Source organism: Rutilus rutilus (genome assembly GCF_951802725.1).
Source record: "Rutilus rutilus genome assembly, chromosome: 12".
NCBI lineage: Eukaryota > Metazoa > Chordata > Actinopteri > Cypriniformes > Leuciscidae > Rutilus > Rutilus rutilus.
The window spans coordinates 9574853-9593938 of NC_140217.1; the positions used below are offsets into that span (position 1 = coordinate 9574853).

Genomic DNA, 19086 nt, shown 5'->3' on the forward strand with positions numbered 1-19086 from the left:
TATTGTTTCAGACATTGGATATTGTTTATGCCTTAGAATGATTGTAGCAATTAATTTTAGTCTTAAAGTGATTAATAATATACATTTATTGTTTGTACAGTATATACATATCCTCTACAAAACACTGTGGTCTCCTTAATCTTAGTAGTGCCTGCCCTTCAGAACAGGGTATAGGGAAAATAATTTGTTCTTTTTTGTTTTTTGTTTTGTTTTTTCCCTGTTTTGTAATGTTATTGTTTTCTTATATAAAACACATCACGGCCTCCACTCAAAGGCATACTGTACGAAACTCACATCTGAACCCATATGAAAACTGTCGGAGTATTCTTCAGTATCCCTGGCCCCAGAGCCGCTCAGAGATGGACAGCAAGCGTTCTGTAACCACATGTGTCTGAGTCTCCCGCGTGCGTCGTGGCCCACTGGAGGCAGCTAGAACAGAGTTTTTTTGTACCTGCGTCAGAGTACTTGAAGTTATTTTATTTAAAGATATTGTGGGAAACAAATGGTAGCGTTCTTTTTGTAGGAGCATTATTTTTCACTAGTGTGTGTGTGTGTGTGAGAGAGATTGAGAGAGAGAGAGAGAGAGAGAAGAGTGTGTGTGCGAGAGAGTGTTTGTGCGAGTGTGTGGATGTTTGGCACGGACTTATTAAAAGGATGTTTTTAAATCCAGCCAGTGTCTAATGTGTTGTTTTATTCAATTTCCCATGGGCAATGGTCTCATTTACTGGTCGGGTTTTTACTATTTTAAAATAGGAATGCAATCACTTTTTTTCACTGTTTTATTTAAGTTTAAATGGGCAGCAAAATAAATACTATCAAAAATGCATCAATCAATGGATTTTTTAAATCATTTAAAAATATTAATGCAATATACATTTTATTTACCATTTTTATTCAAGTGCAAAAAATGCCAATAAAAATAGTATCAAACTGAACTATATATAGTTTTATTCTCAATTTTAAAGTTTGTATCTTGCCATGAAATTAAGTTGTACGAGATATCAGATTTACCCAAATAGACAGATAAATTCTGTCATCATTTACTCACCCTCATGTTGTTCTAAACCTGTATGACTTTCTTTGTTCTGTTGAACACAAAAGAAGATATTTTGAAGAATTGTGGTAACCAGACAGTTGATCTGTTTTTCATACTATGGATATTAATGGGGCCATCAATCAACTGTTTGGTTACCAACATTTTTCAAAATATCTTCTTTTGTGTTCAACAGAACAAATATATGTATGCCAAGGCCTAGGCTATATGTTATTCATAATAATTAAATGTTATTATTATATACAATTACATAGTTATTTACATTTAATTGAATTATAATACATTAACGTGTACAAATAAGTTCATAAAAATTGTAAAGGGTTCCACGTGAAATAAAGTACACGCATATATTTAAACCAATGCGATAAAGTGACAAACCTAAACGCGCCTCAGTAAACAAAAACCACGTGGTTTGAAAGTGACGTGACAGAATCAGGAAGTGTGAGCAGGAGGTACGTCAACAAACACCGCTTATATTATAACATAAACATAAGCAATGAAAATACATAAAATATATTTGAATGTAACACTAGATTATTAAACATGATAATGGATAATGTTAGGAAGGATATTGTCTGGGAGTGACTTCAGAAGTATTAAACACGTTTATTTCCGTCAGAATAAAAAGGTGAAGTGGAAAAAAATGTGTTTGTTAAATTAAGTGGTTTCACTGTTATGACCATATGTCTCGCTTTTAGAGTTAGAAAGGCTAAATGTGAGTTACAGTATGTTGTTTTTGTCCATTATGTGACTTCCTCTTGTTGTGTATTTAAAGGGACAAGACAACAAGACATAAACATGGTGTCTCTGATCTGCACCTTACAAAGTCATCGAGATGATGTGAACTGCTGTGCTTTCTCCGGCTCTCTGCTGGCCACCTGCTCCGCGGACAAAAGCGTGTGTGTTTACTCCAGCCGAGACTTCAGCGAGCTGCCCTTCTCCCCGCTGACCGGGCACGGTTACGGGGTCCACTGCTGCTGCTTCAGCGCCTGCGGTCAATACCTGGCCTCCTGCTCCACCGATGCCACCACCGTGGTGTGGTCGATGAACACCGGAGAGATCGAGGCCGTCCTGGAGCATCCGGGCCGGAGTCCGGTGAGGGTGTGCGCCTTCTCTCCAGATTCATCTTACCTGGTGTCTGGAGGGTCCGATGGGACCATCGCACTGTGGGATTTTACCTCCAGGACTCTGCGCAGGTACATCACTTGTGTGTTGTGTCTCTGTCTGTAGTAAAATGTACCATTTTATACAATTAACGTTAGTATAATTGGTAACTTTCCATTACTGGTCTAGATATTCAATGTCCACTGTGTTAAAGTGAAGCAAGCCTATCTTTTTGTATGATGGTATAGACAATATATTTATTTTGCACTGCCCCAGACCAAACTGTTTGATTGACACTTGTGTATGGTGATGTTTAGGACTGGTGCGGTGACTGACACCAGTATAGTGGCCTGCTCTTTCACTCCCTGCGGTCAGCTGTTCGTCACCGGCTCCACATATGGTGACCTGCGACTGTGGGACCTGGATATGAACCCTCTCCACGCGGAGAAGAACGCCCATGACCTCGGGGTCTCCTGCTGTCAGTTTGCTCCTCAGAATATGAAGGGTAGGACTCCTCGATTTGAATTATTCCGACAAGTTACCAAATACTACATTGCTGTATCTGAGCGAGCTTAAGTAATAATCAGACGCACTCTACTAAATGTAGATTCATAGTCAGATTTTTATTTAAATGTGAACTAGCCTATACAGTTTAGTTTATTGAAATATAGAATTCACCAATTATTTCAGTCCCGGTGTCTTTATTCTATCAAAATATTCAGTAAATGCCACTCTTCATATTATGTTTTCGACTCAACTTTATTATAGTGTTTTTATTGTAAACTTATATTCTGTTTAACACTGTCACCCTAATTCGCATTGTTTGCCAGATACTTTGAATTGTAAAAATAAATATCATCTGATGGTATTCCTTTTTAAAGAGATTTTCCTTTTAAATGGATTGAATGCACACTACCATTTAAAAGTCAAAAGAGTCAATACATTTTTTTTTTTTTTTTTTTTTAAGAATTTAATATTTTTATATTATTCAATATTATTCAATATTATTCAGTTGGGATGCATTATTGGAAGATTTTTATTGGAAATAAATGCTGTTCTGTTGAACTTTCTATTCATCAAAGAATCCTGAAAAAAATTTATCACAATTTCCACAAAAATAGTTAGCAGCACAACTGTTTTCAGTGTTTCCTGAGCAGCAAATCAACATATTAGACTGGTTTCTGAAGGATCCCGCGTGACACTGAAGACTGGAGTAATGACGCTGAAAATTCAGATTTGATCACAGGAATACATTACATATTAAAATGTGTTAAAATATAAAACAGTCATTTTAAATTGTAATAATATTTCACAATATCGCTGTTTTACTGTATTTTTGACCAAATAAATGTGGCCTTGGTGAGCATAAGAGACTTCTTTCAAATACAACATTCTTACCAACCCCAAACTTTTGAACGATAGTAACTACTTTTTCAAAAGGGTAACTAGATTGTAACTTGATTACTTAGCTTTGGCAATCTGCAAAATAGTTTAAAAATAGCTTTCCTAACATTTCTTTTGATGTTCTGAAGATGAATGACTTGTTAATAAAAGTAAATGATGAATTCTCTCTGTCTGTCTTTCCCAGGAACGGGTGGCTGTGTTCAGTTTCAGCTGGCCTCATGTGGTCAGGACAGTCTGTTGAAGATATGGATTGTCTCTCTTTTGTCTGCTGCAGGTAGGACATCTGATACCTGCCTTTGTCTTCCTTCTCTGTCTGTGTATTTAGTGAATGTGTGTGTGATTAATGATGTATGTTGATGCACAGGCATTAAGATGCAGCTCGCTCACACTCTGACGGGTCAGTCTGCTCCGGTTCTGTCCTGTGCGTACTCTGCTGATGGACAGATGTTGGTGTCAGGGTCAGTCACACACACACACACACACACACACACACACACACACACACACACACACACAAACCACTTTAGGGCAAATTTTTCGGTCCTCTAGCGGTTAAAAACAAAACTGCATGCATTTTGCTGAAGAACATTGTTTTGGTTGTGCTTCGACTGTGCGGATAATTACGGTTTACTGCTCATAAAACATTCACTACTTGGCTTAAGAGATATAAACCAGTTTAGATGGAAAGGATCTCAAGCTGACTAGCTGAAGACGTTACTGTAGCTATACCCATTAATAGACATGGTACTTCCTTAAAAACAAAAACAAACAAAAAATCAAAAAAGAGCAAAAAAGTTACTTACTTTATGTTAGAACAGGGGTCAACATGTTTCAGGGCAAGGACCCCTTAGGTGATAGAGACATGGAGCAGGGACCCCCAATACAAAATATGTAAAACAGAGCTACATACAGTGCTATGCATAAGTTTAGACACCCATGCTAAAGTTGACTAAAAAGAGGAATAAAAAATCATCATGTTAAATTCCCATAGAGGCAGGCAGATTTTTATTTTTAAAGGCCAGTTACTTCATGGATCCAGGATTCTATGAATCCTGATAAAGTTGCCTTGGCCTTTGGAATTAAAATAGCCCCACATCATCACATAGCCTTCACCATACCTTTATTTTAATTCCAAAGGCCAAGGGAACTTTATCAGGATGCATTCATCAGGAACTTTATCAGACTTATGCACCCTGTATTTTAAGGAAGAACATTTATTTATTTACGATACATTATTTATTCACAAAGAAAATTGATGTCCTTAAAGGTTGGATTTTTCCAAAAATTTTTAATTAAGGCATTAAGTTAAATTTCCAAAAGATGATTTTTTATTCCTCTTTTTAGTCAACTTTAGCATGGGTGTCTAAACTTATGCATAGCACTGTATTAAGCATATAGCCTTCAAAATTGATAGAAACTAACTATATTGTGATTTAAGAATAAGTTAAATTATGTTAAGACAGTAGATCAGAACTATGCACATTATTGTTGTTGCACATGTATCACTGTCTGTGTTTTTGCAGAGTCATACATTTTTATTTTATTAATTAGGTGGACAAATAAACATTTACCTGAACTTTAGCTACACGTTTATTAAAAATTCACATTTTAATTTTTGTAGTCAGATGGACAAGTAAACATTTACTTGAACTTTAGCTTAAAGTTTACTAAAACTTAACATTTAAATTTTACTGTCAGACTAGTTATCATTATGTCAATTGTCTACACACTGCATAATGATTCGCTTACTTGCACCCTGTCTATCTTTGTTAATGGGAGGATTTGCGAGAGCAAGCAGAACTCATCACTGAACAAAAAACTTGTGAATGGATTGTAACTTAAACACCAATGATTGCATTCAAGAGATCAACAAACATGTCTGCATGAATGAATTTGCATACATTTATAATAATGTGTACGTGCTTTTGATGATATAAGTATCTGCCAAATCCATAAATGCAGATAATGTAAATGTATATAGATCCTGCCTTGCAGTTCCATTGTTTTCCACTGGATGGTGCTGTGTAATCACAGAAGAACACCATGAAAGATGAGCGCTGGTCTTGAAGTCTGTTTGCTAATAATCTCTGATGAAATGGATTTTTCATCCACTATGTGTCAGCAGGCAGACAAGCTCAGTTTTACTGCACATAAAGGCCATAGAGAGCTCGTCTGACTCATGCCTTTTAAATGTCACTCTCTCTTTTCCCACAGATCGGTGGATAAGACCGTGACTGTGTATCAAGCTGTGAGTCTCATTCATATTCATCGTATATTTCTGTCCAACCAATAAATATAAAAGATGACTGACAGCTCAGCCCACTTGGATGTCTGTAGCATAACATTTATAACAATGAGTTCTACTTTGCAGAACGAAGGCATCTTACTTTACACACTTAACCAGCATGACAGGTGAGTTCTGAGTCATGATTTCTGAGGTCTGAACTCTCAGTTTAAATTGTTGAACCCTGTCGGTCGGTCTCTTCCTGTTGGGCAGGTATGTGACGGCCTGTGCCTTTTCTCCCACGGCCCCTCTCATCGCCACCGGCTCCATGGACAAAAGCGTTAATATCTGGAAGGTAGAAGATGGCAGCTGTGCTCAGGGTGGGTTCACTTTATAAACTCTGTAACCGGAAGTATTTCTATGCCAGCTTGACGCTTGTATCAATTACAGCGTTACACCAGTAGGTGGAGACAAGTGACTGTTAAAAAATGTATTTATCATTGAATCATTCATTCATAAGATTCATTCAAAAACGCTGATTCATCCAGTAATGAAACAAGTATTCATGAGTGAGTTATTGAATTATTCATTTCAACCTATGTTTTAAACACACAATTCTTTCAAATTAATTAAATATTTTTAAATAGATTGCAGCAATGAACAGTTTGTTATTTTATTTAGTTATCCATACAGAATCGTAGGAGAATTGTGTATTTTAAACAAAAAATGTATTCTCAATTGACTCAAAATATGATATTGACTTTGATATGCAGCCAATAAAAAAAAAAAATGTTGTCCATGCAATGGAAGTCAGTGAGAACCCAAAACTCTTTAGTCACCAATTTCTTCAAAATATCTTCTTTTGTGTTCGCCAGAAGAAAGAAAGTTATACACTTTTGGAATGACACAAGGGCAAGTAAATGATGACAATATTTATTTTGGGGTGGACTGTCCATCTGTCCATCTCCAAAATATTTTATACAGTGTATTGAAAGATATAATGGTGGTATGAAAATACTGCAGAGTAGGAATGATCCATACACAGAGAGTGCAAATTACAAAGTATTTGTTTTAAGATAATTTAAAATAATTGTTTGTGCAACAAGATGATTGTTTGCTTTTTCTGTCTTGTCATTTTCCCCCTGTGTGATTCCTGAAACTGAAGGCAAATCTTTTCCTGGTGAGTGTGTGTTACCAGTTTTTATTGTTTGTTTAGTCTGTAACTAGCAGACAGTGCACATTATGGCTTTCAGGGCACAAAAAATAAACACTCAACAAACACTTGACAACAAAAATACAAACTGAGCAGTGTTTGTATTGTTCTGATACACTGCTAAAGTGTGTTTACTGCTGTTACGAAGCTCAAGAGATTAATCCAGTATAACATAATATAAATGGACTGCATTTATATAGCGCTTTCACAGACCTATGGCCACCAAAGCGCTTTACATATTGCCTCACATTCACCCATTCACTCACTCATTCATACACCGACGGCGGTGTCAGCCATGCAAGGCGCCATCCAGCTCGTCGGGAGCAGCTGGGGTTTGGTGTCTTGCTCATGGACACCTCGACACTTGGTCAGGTGGAACCGGGGATTGAACCAGTTTGTAGACAACCTACATGAACCACTGAGCCACAATATAGACATAATATACTACATGCATGACAGCTGCTTGTAACCTGAAATCTGTCCCTAAATGATGTGATATGACGTGGGAGTCAAGCCCATTTTAATGTTCAGTTATACTTGTTCTTGTGTTCCTCATTTCAGATGAAGCTGCTTCAGTTTCCAGCAGTGAAGGTAAGAGAAATCCAGACCATTATTTATATATATATATATATACACCTGTTCTGATAAAAAAATATATATATCTTGAATGCACTGCAAGTGTCTGCCAAATAATGAATTATGCCATATGCCATTTGTACAAAGTCTTGATTTTGTTTTTGGGGTTTACCTGACTAGGTTTTCATGCTTGAATGTTCAAAAAACATATTTTTCACGTATTTTACATTGTTGCAGCACCTCTCTTCCCAGTCTGTCAGTCTGCTTTATTTAGTTCCTCTCTATGAAGCCCCTCCTTCCAAAAAGCCCAATGTACTGATTGGTCAACTGCTTCAAGCGTTTCGGGAATGTCACGACCCTTACCATAACCCCGAGTTTCAACACAATATAACTCAACTCAACCAAGCCTTGCCCCTTTTTTTTCACGTCTTGGGCACACTCTCAGAAAAAAAAGGTACAAAAGCTGTCACTGGGACAGTACCCTTCATAAGGGTTCTAATATGTACCATTCAGGTGCTAATTATGTACACGTTTGGTACCAATATGTACCTTCGAGGGACTTAAATGCACTCTTTAGGTACAAAGGTGTACCTTTTGAAAAGGTACCGCCACAGTGACAGCTTTTGTACCTTTTTTTTCTGAGAGTGCAGGAATTATTAAAATGAGGAATATTGTGACAACTACTATCGAGGGGTTTCAGAGAGTTCAGAAACAGAGTTTACCGATATATAAAATAACTCCCTATGGAGTGAACTTTGTGCTTTGTAACGTTGCAGAGCTCAAACAGTAACATTTCACACTAAAAAAAGCATAAAACGTCCAAGTAAATCTCACACTATTGTTATAACACCGCTAGCTGCATGTAATACTGCTACCATGTTCAATAATTACTCAGTGTGAGTCAGAGACACAGGAGAGGTGTAGTATCAGGCCGAATACACAAACAGGGAAGAGATTGAGATGTATTCTTCTCTCGTCCTTCAGAAGTTTCTCTGGGGTGATGGATCACAGCTGCAGATTCAGTCCAAACACACAGTGCACTCCGTGAGCTCTACTGGGCTTTACATACTCTGACTGGTTTAACTGCTTGTGTGTGGAAGAAATCTGATGAGATCTACATTATGAATAACAAAATAACATCTCACACACACTAGGAACTCAAAGTACTGCAAATTATCTGACTGCATCCTGAGCGGGTACATGTTGTAGAACATTCCACCTCATGATTTATGCATTAGATGCAGTGAGAGAAGAGTTGACCTGCATTCTTATTAACAATTCACTCTTGATCTTCGGCTTAATTCGTGATTAGTTTTGAATATACGTTTCATCACATATAAGAATGTTCATGATTCAAAAAAAAGGAACATTAAGGAAAAGTCTAGTTAAAAAAAAAAAATCTTTGAAATGTTACATGTCGGTTTCATTTAATAATAAAAAAAAGATGTAATACCATGCCCAATTATTAAATAAGGTTTTTTTTTAATTTTTTACATCATCATCATTAAATCATCAGGACAGTTGTATCTGCTTGACTTCCAGAAAAACATCAAGATTAATTTTTGTTCAGAAATTAAGAATGTATTCATCATAGAAGAGGTGTTTGCCTGTCATTGTACTGTATGTATGAATTGCATTCATTTTTTTAAGTTTTACTTTTGGCTTTTTATTAGATAAGACAGCATAAATGAGCCAGGAAACAATGGGGTCAGGACAGACAAAACCTCAAATCTGGCTTCCCATAAGGCTTTTGCTCTGACATGAATTGCACTTTTTAGTAAAAAAAAAGAGAGCATGTAATCATCTCATTGATTGACCCATACCTAGGTAACACATGTGTCCTGTTGCTGTCTCTCAGGAAGGAAGTCATGTGGACACTCCAGACTGATGGTGAGCGAGTGGTCTGAGGAAGATGTGTTGGCATGGTTACGTGAGGAGGGGCTGGAGGCCGTGATTGACGTCTTTAAATCCAATAACATCGATGGAGAGGAGCTGCTCTCTCTCACCAAGGAAACCCTCTGCTCTGAGCTGCACATTGGTAAAATTACTGCAATATTGGTATGCGTGTCATACCTTGCTTTAGACTCTGGATGTCTACTTTATTTAGATTGGACTTTATGTCAATAAAACTGCAGGAATGACCTTTAAGTGTTACCTCAGCTGATGTCATGAGGAGTTATATAAAAAATAACGTGGATTTCACCATGTCCCTTATACAGACCCTTTCCAAAAAATTAGAATATCATGGAAAAGTTTATTTATTTCCATAATTCCATTAAAAACGTTAAACTTTCATAGATTATAGATTCAGGGTCCACAACTTAAACGATTTCAAGTGTTTCGTTGTTTATTTGTACATAATTTGGGCTTCCAGCTCATAAAACCCACGAAAACAGGATTTAAAAAAATTCTAATATTACATGACAGTGATACCATGGTCATTGAACCAGGTTTTGGTTATTTTGGCAGTGTGGGCAGGTGCAAATTCTGCTGGAAAATGAAGGAAGCATGAAGACATTTTCAGAGCACTTCATGCTTCATTCAGCAGACAAGCTTTGACAATGCTGACTTCATTTTCCAGCAGGATTTGCACCTGCCCACACTGCGAAAATAACCAAAACCTGGTTCAATGACCATGGTATCACTGTGTTATTACTGTGTGATTTCATGTAATATTAGAATTTTTTGAAATCCTGTTTTCGTGGGTTTTATGAGCTGGAAGCCCCAATTATGTACAAATAAACAACTAAATACTTGAAATCGTTTAAGTTGTGGGCCCTGAATCTATAATCAATGAAAGTTTAACGTTTTGAATGGAATTATGGAAATAAATAAACTTTTCCATGATATTCAAATTTTTTGGAAAGGGTCTGTATATTACCTAACAGGAAATCTTGATTGGGTCATGTTTGTTTTTAGAAAAAATCATGGAAAAAGTGGCCAACATAAGAGCTAATCCTAGAGATTGTGGGGAATGTAAACATGGGATTTGTTGAGTTATGTAAAGCACTTGCCTGTGTTGTGTCCAGAAAAGAGTTTGTGTGCATTAAAGCTGATTAGTTCCACTTTGGTCCTAAAACCAGCAGCTATTTACATAAGAAATCCCATCCTAATGTGCACTTCTGGAAAAAGTAAAAAAGAAAAAAAATCAATGTCCAACTCGCTGTGACCGTAAAATCACCCCATTTCATTTAGCATGACATTTGAACAGACTTGATTCCTTTGCGGCCCACTGTGAAGGCAGTACATTGGCAGAAATGGACATGAGTCAGTCCAGTTACCTCTGTATAGTCAGATGCAGATAGTTTTGAGCCGTGGCGTGTGGTGGGCTGCTGAAATGAGAAGGCAAAGTGCTAGAAATGTTCAAGGGGTGAGCCTTCATAAAAGAGGGTAGAGTATGAAAACTGCACGCCAAATTACCAAGACAAAAATATAACGCAGCACAGTTTCAAGTTCAAAGTTTAAAAACAGCGAACAACAACAACCTATAAAAACGACACTGTAAAAAATTTCACTTATTTCAACTTAAGTTCTGTTGATGCTTCAAATGAAGTATAATCACATTAGCTGTATTTAAACTTGAATTATATTAAAACTGACTTAAAATCAGTTGAATCTCGTATAACTTACAAAAGAAAGTTGAAATTGCCTAAAGGTAGGGTAGGCCATTTTCGGAGCGGCTAGCAATAGCAAGTTATCTTTGAAAGCATGAGAGCCCACCCTCCCTTCAGAGCGTCTCCAAAGCCACGTCTCCTTCAAAACACATGAACGCACGCAACAGAGTTTGGAAAGCGTCACGAGACGAGACCTGACTGCTGCAGATTCATTTCGGCGTTGATAGTGTTGCCATTGAAAAACGCAAAAATGCGAGTCACGAACGCTCCGAGTATAAAGTCACAGGTTTCCATCTCTTCCAAATTACAGTATGGCGTGAACGCAGCGTAAGCTCCTTGATTTGGATCAGGAGGAACTGTAAAAGGTGGCTGCTGTTTCAGTTGCGATGCTCATAGTACGAAACGCACTGATGATGTGTGATGTCTGGGTGCAGGGTGCGCGGAATTATGGAAATGCATACATTGACAGGCAGGTAGGACATTCGGACTGAATGCAATGATTGGACGAACATTTTGTAGTCCTACACCTTCAACATACGATATATATATACATATATATATACATTTAGACCATTTAACTTAATGATTGCTATCGGGATGTGAAGAGACTTTCAACCAGCATAACAAAAATGTTTTTGGGAAAAAATCACCTACACTGCCTTTAAATTATATTTATGAGTTAAGTAATGTAAAAACATATGTTACCTGACTTTTGACTTATTGATCAAATCATAAAATGGCTCTTTCTATTTTCTAACAAGTATGTCAAAACATTATGATTTTTTTTAACTATAAACATTGAGAAAATGTTTGTACTTACCTTTACATGTCCTCCTGCACGACGACGGAACTTCTGGTTAAAACCAGAGATCAACTCCTAATCAAGTGTCAGTTTGTGTTAAAGGAATCACCTGGATTCATTGCTAGACTTGATTTCTTGCTGCAGAACAATTGGGATATCCAATTTAGGCTTTTTAAAGTATCAACTGATTGATATTTGCTTCGCCATTTTCAAATTCCTCAACTCCACAGACACGCAAATCACTGTTGCAAGTTTTAAAACCTTGCGTAGCAAAGATAACATTGTTGACAGGACTAACAGAAACGGGCTAATCACATTTAAACGTTTTTGACAGGTGTATGATATGCACCTATAGGGAGAGGGGAAACTAGGAAACTGGCATTTAATCATTCTTTTAACTAAATAAATAAAGTTATATTGTGATTTTACATTTATTATAATTATTGTTTATTAAATTGTTTTGTACATCTATTTGGAAAATGCCCAACTTTTGTGTTAGTTAAAAACCACATAACTCACAGATCAGCATTTAGTGTCGTTCCTCATTTATTTTGAGGTTAATTTTGATTCACGTTACAGAATTTTATGTCCCAGTGGTTGAGTTGTTTACTCGTAACTCCTTCCCCACCAGTGTTAAAAAAAAGTTGCCAGACAGAATATTTTGATGTATGAATATCTGAACATACATTATATCAAAATAATACAGAGTCTCTGCTTTTAAACAAGAAAAAAAATGTATGCATCCTTTTTTTCATAAAAAACAAAAAAAAAACATTTTGAACAAAAAGCTGAGAAAATCACGTTTTTGTCAAAGACTACGTCAGGATCGGATTCAGAATGATGATCAAAACATAGATGGAGTAGATTGAGTCCAGATCGGGGGTTGGAGGGGTGAGCTCTCTGAAATGCTTGATTCAGATTGGTCAGTCACGACATTCTGAGGTCAGTTATTCCCTGATAATGACCATTGTCAATAGCAACGCTGTATAATGACCGCCGCTTCTTTCATGTCCCTTGTATCTCACCACAGAGGCGAGCTCAATTTCAAATGAGCTTTATTAGCATGACTGTGTATCACAATGCTGCCAAAGGATTAACATATTATATATAAATAATTTAAAAAACATGACGTATGCTCTCTCTCATTTATTCATATGCTGCTAGTGCCATCTTGCACCTCAATTATCAACTGTAAAATGAAACCAGAGGACTTCAGTATGAAGTTTTTAATTCCATTAAAGTTGATTTGCGGGGCACCTGCCAACATGATGGTTGTTTGTTATCATAAGGGCACTTGCTTTTCATCTGTATATTATATTTGGAATTACCCATACACTCTTGCTACACTTTAGGTGCTCAATTCACTGAGCTCAAGTGAGGCAAAAGAGGTGGACACTGGACAGTACTTTTTTTTTTTTTTTTGGCACTGCCTCCCTTGCTTGCTTACATTCAATAATATTGTCCGTGCAACATTATTGTTCCCAGCTTTTACAGAAAGAGTGGGACACTACTGGGATTGGAGACCAAACCACCGCTGTTCTGTTAGCACAGATGTATTGATACTTGTCTGTGATTGGATGTGTTGAAGTGTTCTTGTGCTCTCTCAGAGTCTCTGGGCCTGCGGAGTAAAGTCATGAAGAAGATCGAGGATTTGAAGATGGCACCCGTCTCTAACGGCACTCCCGACGAGTACCTCTGTCCAATCACACGCGAGATCATGAAGGACCCAGTGATCGCTGCTGGTGAGAGTCTGAGAGGTGTTAACCTGCTTGATGGACATTTAGTTTTGAGTTTAAGCGTTTTGTTGTTGTTTTCCGCCTGCAGACGGCTACTCGTATGAACGGGAGGCCATTGAAAGCTGGATCAGCACGAAGAGCCGTACCAGTCCTATGACCAACCTGCCCCTGCAGACCACCCTTCTGACACCCAACCGCACTCTGAAAATGGCCATTTTCCGATGGACCACTTGTCAGTGAGCTCTGATAATACTGACCCTAGATCAGTCAGGCGAGTAAGACTTTACTGTGAATACATGTAGGTTAAGTGCAAATGAATGCATAAGATATCAGGCTAATAATCGAGTTTTTGTATGCTATGCTGGTACATAAGCTAACTAATACAGACATCAATTATAAAGTCATTATAAAGTAGTTCAAACAGCTTTATCATTATTTTGTAGGAATTGTAATCAGGGGCTAAAGAGAGTATCTATTAAAAGTAATTTGAGCCAATGGGATTGCTTGGGGTCCTAACAGAGACCCGATCAGGATTTCGACGAGGACCTGATTTGTTACCACACCGGGTTCAGATGAGTACTAGAATTAGCATTAAGCTAGTATAACCATTGTTTGTTTACACCAAAGTCCCTTTCAAGGAAAGTCTGTTCACTCGGCGGCCATATTTGCAGCACCTCCGGGGAGCTATTTCGGGCATCCAAGACCAAATCCTATCTATTTGAATAGGGGAATCCTGAAATCTAAAAAACTGCTTGGCGAACTCACAATTACATAACATATTTAAAATCAGCAACAAAATGTAACGTCAAATAGCATTAAAAAAAAATATTTTTCAGGCTAGACTAGCCAATGATGGGAGGTTCATGCCGTCATCCATCAGCAAAGTGATGGTAGTTGTCACATGCAGATTGAAGAGTAAGTGGTTCATAATCAGGCTAAAACTCCTAAATGATTCTCCATCATAACACAGCAGTGTTGAGTGGCCTTAAACATCATAATAAATGTTTATCATCCCCTTTCTGCGCAGTAGCGGACATATTGCTGGCATAATTATTGCGACTGCAGCACATAATTATGATTCCTCCTGCGGCTGTTCTGCATCTCCCATCATGACTCATGTTTGAATACAGATGAAATTCTCCAGTTGATTTGGTCTTATTTCATAAAATGATTTTTGAGATGAGCTATTAATCATTTAAAGGGTATAATGTTGCTCAGTTAGGCTATGGATTTATTAGCAGATGCTTATTGTAACCCATTCAGTGACTGGATTTCATGGCTTTACGATGTAACCATATGTATATTACTGTATATACGAGCACTGTTAAGAGACCTGTCTGATGAACATGCAGCAGTAAAATCAACCTGTTGAACAACAGACTTTTGGCTTGAGATTCATTTTAACATTAATGATGATTGCTTAGGGATGCATGAATCACTGGAGTTTCAAACAAATCTCTAACCTTAGTATTGAAGAATAGAATAAACAGAACGATATCGTCCGCTGGTGTGGACCCTTAGTTATCTTTATAGTTTTCGTTCTTGGTGTAAACCGGCCTTTAACGTCACTTTTCTTTCTACTGGACTGCCATTTATCAACGTAGATCAACACGATCGTCTGAGGCTTTTTACTGTAAATTACGCTTGTGGTCTTCACAATAATTAATTCCCTTACCTTTGTCCAACAAATAAGCATCATTACTAAGGTAATTAATGCTAATTTTTTATATCTGTCTGTCTTTCTGTCTTCAGACCTTTTCTGATTCTGCGGACGTTGAGGTATCTACTGATTCTCCCATTGTCTCCGCTGGTAAAGCACAATAATAAGTGTGTTTCATTGTCGCATCACCAAACAACACTAACGTATCTATACTACCATACCACAGAGGCGGCAGCCAATGAGCGTGAGGATTCTCTCTGACCTTTAGGCTGTTTTCAGACTTCAGGCAAATTTTTCCAGATCAGTCAGACTGTCCAAGTGATCAAATAAGATTTGTGTGTCCGGTCTAGACATAACCAACCTTTCTGCATGGGTTGCTTTGTAAACTACATAATCTCACTCTCCAAATAAGCGCCCTGTCGAGTTAAGGTGCAGAACGTCTAAGTTGCCCAAGAAAAGTAGTCACGGCCAACATAATGGGTGTTTTTCAAACTGAAGGCTGCATCCTACAAAGCCTGCATATCTCGGCTGCCACGTCATCAAACGTCGCTGAAGGCCATCTCAACTTGAAGGATCCTTGGAAAGCAGTCATTCACTGTATTGCATTAATAGAAAGGCAGTTAATATAAAAAATTGTAATGCAAAGTATTTTTCCAACATTGTGGCTTTTAATGCTGAGGAGGACTCTAGCCTACAAGCCTCAGAAGGACTGGACTATGAAGGACACAGCCTCTCTTTGATGCAGCACCCACTGTGTGAATACCGTGTGAATATTTCCGGCGTTTCTGTCCGTTTTGACATTATCTTGTGTCGCGTTCTGAGTGATGCAAAAGACTATTTGAAATCTGATTTGAGCAGCCAGGGGGTCCAGACTGAGACATCTGTAAAAATCTGATTAGAATCGCATTTCAATCCACCACCTCCAAATGTGGTTTGAATCAGATTTGAAAAAGAAAAAAAAGTGTTTTATGTTGTCCAGACGTTCAAAAAACCCATCTAGATATGAAGTGCTTGCTGTCTGAACATAGGTCACGTGACCAAAATATTGTTGACCGCATATCATTAAAACCCTTTAGAAAACTATTATGAGTACAATCATCATCTCATGTAAATGAGTGCACACTATTCAGATGACTCTTTGCAAAACTTACCTAACGAGTAAAACTTTCTAAATTAGCAACCAACTGTCCTAATTCTTTAGGAGAGAAATGTAATAAACTAAAATAACCGAAGTCTTAAACTGGGGTTTATTGTATATGATGCTGAAATATTCAAATACAATTCATAACAGCCCTATACATCAAATTAATTGCAAATAATGTACATATGAAATAACATCTGTCCTCATAGACACCTGAATATGGTTCACCATAACATGCATGTAAACCTGGTGTCCTTTATACAGTTCATGTCAATCTCACACTCAAAGTTGTATTTCATAATATATAGCTGTGCAAAAATAACTAATATATAAAATATAATATTGTTTTAATCAGACAACCAAGCCATAAATAAATCAGTCAAAACTGTGAGTAATTTATGAAGAAAAGACTTCCCAACAGAAATACACACACACAAACAGACTCATCACCATTCAAACATGAAATGCTTTTGAATACACATAGTACTGGTCCACGATCCAACTGTAAAAGACAGTGTTTCATCTTGGTAGACGTCCTATGTCCTTACTGAAGTCTAAAGTCAGGTAAGGTATCTTAATACATTAACACATCATCTGTATTATAGCTCTGCTCTCTTTTAATGTGCGGACGCAGCGTTGCGCATTCAAACATGTGCTTAAATACCTCTGAAGCTGTAGTTGTAAACGGAAATGCAAGGCAATCTTTTACTCGTGTGCGCTTACCTGGAGCACTCACACAAAAATGCTTTGAATTTAGTCTTCAAAACCGACTCAAACGACATTGAGCTTGTTGATGAAAACCGAGCCCCTTATATTAAAGTCGTAAGATTGTAAATAATTTGTGCTCAACATAAAGTATGAGTTTGTAGCTACACGTTGGACTCGATAAAGGAGCGTTTCGGTTTGATGGAGCTGATCAGGATGGGGTTGTCCCGGGCCAGGCTGGCCTGCTTGTGCTTGGTGTCGTTGTAGTGCTGCTGGAGGGGGTTACAGTCCTTGTATCCGTGTCCAGGATGAAATTCGGGCGTGTGAGTGCTGTTATGGATGGGCTCCTGATACGCGCTCATTTTAGCGTATTGGAGGTCACTAGACAGTCCTTGCGAGTGCGTGTTCATGACACTTACATTGTGACCTACGAGGCCTTCTGGCACAAGTCCCTGCCAGCCGTAACTGGACACCAGGTTGCCATGGTGACCTTGCAGCTGCAGCTGCTGCTGGATACGTGCAGTCTTGTCAATGACACCCATAAAGGGGCGTGGCTTATGCTCAGATTGCCTCGTGCCGCTGTCGGGAGCGCTCGCCACCGAATTGCGTACGCGGCTGGTATCCGTCAGGTTTCCGCTGGAGGAGCTGGACACTCTCACGCTGCTGCTCCTGCTAAATTCCCCCCTTGGCTCAACACTGCCTTCGGCCTTCTCAGCGTGTCCAAACTGAATGGCGCCCTCTCTGGTACCACTGAGGGGACTCCTCTCAACACTGCCAATGTCAATGCAAGGCCCTGCTCGGAGTGAGGTGGGTCTGTGGCGGCTCGGCATGGGGCTCGACCCGGCAGTCTGGGGCGGCCTGCCCTCGACGTGCAGCGAGCTGCTGTACTCTCGGTTTTTCATGCTTTGAGCCTGTCTGGACGGAAGGCGTCTGTGGGCGGCCCGTCCCGGGGCAGCCGCTGAGACGGCAGACTGGGCACCCGATATCGCCAGGCCTAGAGAATCGGGCAAGGTGCGGCTCTGATGCCAGCTCTCCTTCCTCTTCTCCTGCCGAGAGGATTCTTGTTCACGCCGCTCCTCCTCCTCATCTGCCTGCAACATGTTTATGCTCAGGCTGTCTGGGCTTTTCTCCAAACTCTCAATGTCTTGGTCTTCTTCATCATCATCATCTTCCTCCTCGTCGTCATTGTCTTCCTCGTGGTGTGAGGGGTTGGCGTGAGAGGTAGGGTGTTTAGAACCCTGTCGCTGCAGGTGCTGGGACTCTTCCTCCACGCGTGCCAGCAGACGTCGGATCTCTCGGTTACTGGGACACAGACGTGCCGCTTCATAAAGATCAGCCAGCGCAGCTGCGAACTGTCTGGGAGAGTGAAAAGGAACTGGTAAATATTTAATCATCATTATGTGCACTATATGGATTAGATCTATGCTTTCTCTCTGTAAACCCTGTGAGCTTCCTTACTGCCTACTTCTAAACATGGGCAGCAGCACTATGTCTCCGGCCCTCGAGGTCCACTTTCCTGAGTTTTGCTCTAGCTTGTTCAGGTAAGTTTCATCAGGGTCAATCTAAGTCTTCAGGACTACTAGAAAGTTACAGGTAGTTGAGTTTGATCAAGGTTGGAGCTCAACGCTGCAGGAAAGTGGATCTTGAGGGCCAGAGTTGAGAACCGCTGCTCAACATCAACAGAATCTTTAACCACAATGGAACCTTATAAATGACTAAGACTCTTATTACAGGCAGCAACTTTAAAGCGATTCCAAAGTGATTTGGAAATTAGCATTTTTGTTAAGCTAACAACTATCCCATAACAGGCAAAATTGGCCAGTGTCTTGCACGTGGGCAGTTATCTGCAGGTA

At 38.8% G+C, this 19086-nt stretch overlaps 2 protein-coding genes across 9 annotated transcripts in view; one reads left to right on the forward strand and one right to left on the reverse strand.

The window, feature by feature from the left end:
• Positions 1-1461: 1461 nt before the first annotated feature.
• Positions 1462-16470, forward strand: wdsub1 (WD repeat, sterile alpha motif and U-box domain containing 1). Of its 3 annotated transcripts, none has more exons than XM_084425748.1 (13): positions 1462-1506; positions 1830-2250; positions 2476-2663; positions 3747-3836; positions 3927-4020; positions 5777-5810; positions 5934-5974; positions 6060-6166; positions 7531-7590; positions 9434-9613; positions 13599-13733; positions 13816-13998; positions 15480-16470. In XM_084425748.1, exons 2-12 carry the CDS (start codon positions 1853-1855, stop codon positions 13965-13967), a joined length of 1479 nt encoding a protein of 492 aa, XP_084281874.1. In that variant the 5' UTR covers positions 1462-1506; positions 1830-1852; the 3' UTR covers positions 13968-13998; positions 15480-16470. The 3 variants fall into 3 exon arrangements, with proteins under 3 accessions (XP_084281874.1, XP_084281875.1, XP_084281873.1); XM_084425749.1 differs by lacking the exon at positions 15480-16470 and adding an exon at positions 6952-6966 and having other exon boundaries at positions 7561-7590; positions 13816-15106; XM_084425747.1 differs by lacking the exon at positions 15480-16470 and having other exon boundaries at positions 1480-1682; positions 13816-15108.
• A 146-nt stretch (positions 16471-16616) lies between these two features.
• tanc1a (tetratricopeptide repeat, ankyrin repeat and coiled-coil containing 1a) overlaps positions 16617-19086 on the reverse strand; it is a 76001-nt gene continuing 73531 nt past the window's right edge. For 4 of the 6 annotated variants that reach the window (XM_084425742.1, XM_084425740.1, XM_084425745.1 and 1 more), the window contains one exon: positions 16623-18589. In XM_084425742.1, the coding sequence (XP_084281868.1) occupies positions 17398-18589 (1192 nt within the window). In that variant the 3' untranslated portion in view covers positions 16623-17397. Of the gene's footprint in view, positions 18590-19086 lie in introns of all 6 variants that reach the window. The other 2 variants (XM_084425741.1, XM_084425743.1) reach the window with 1 other exon arrangement.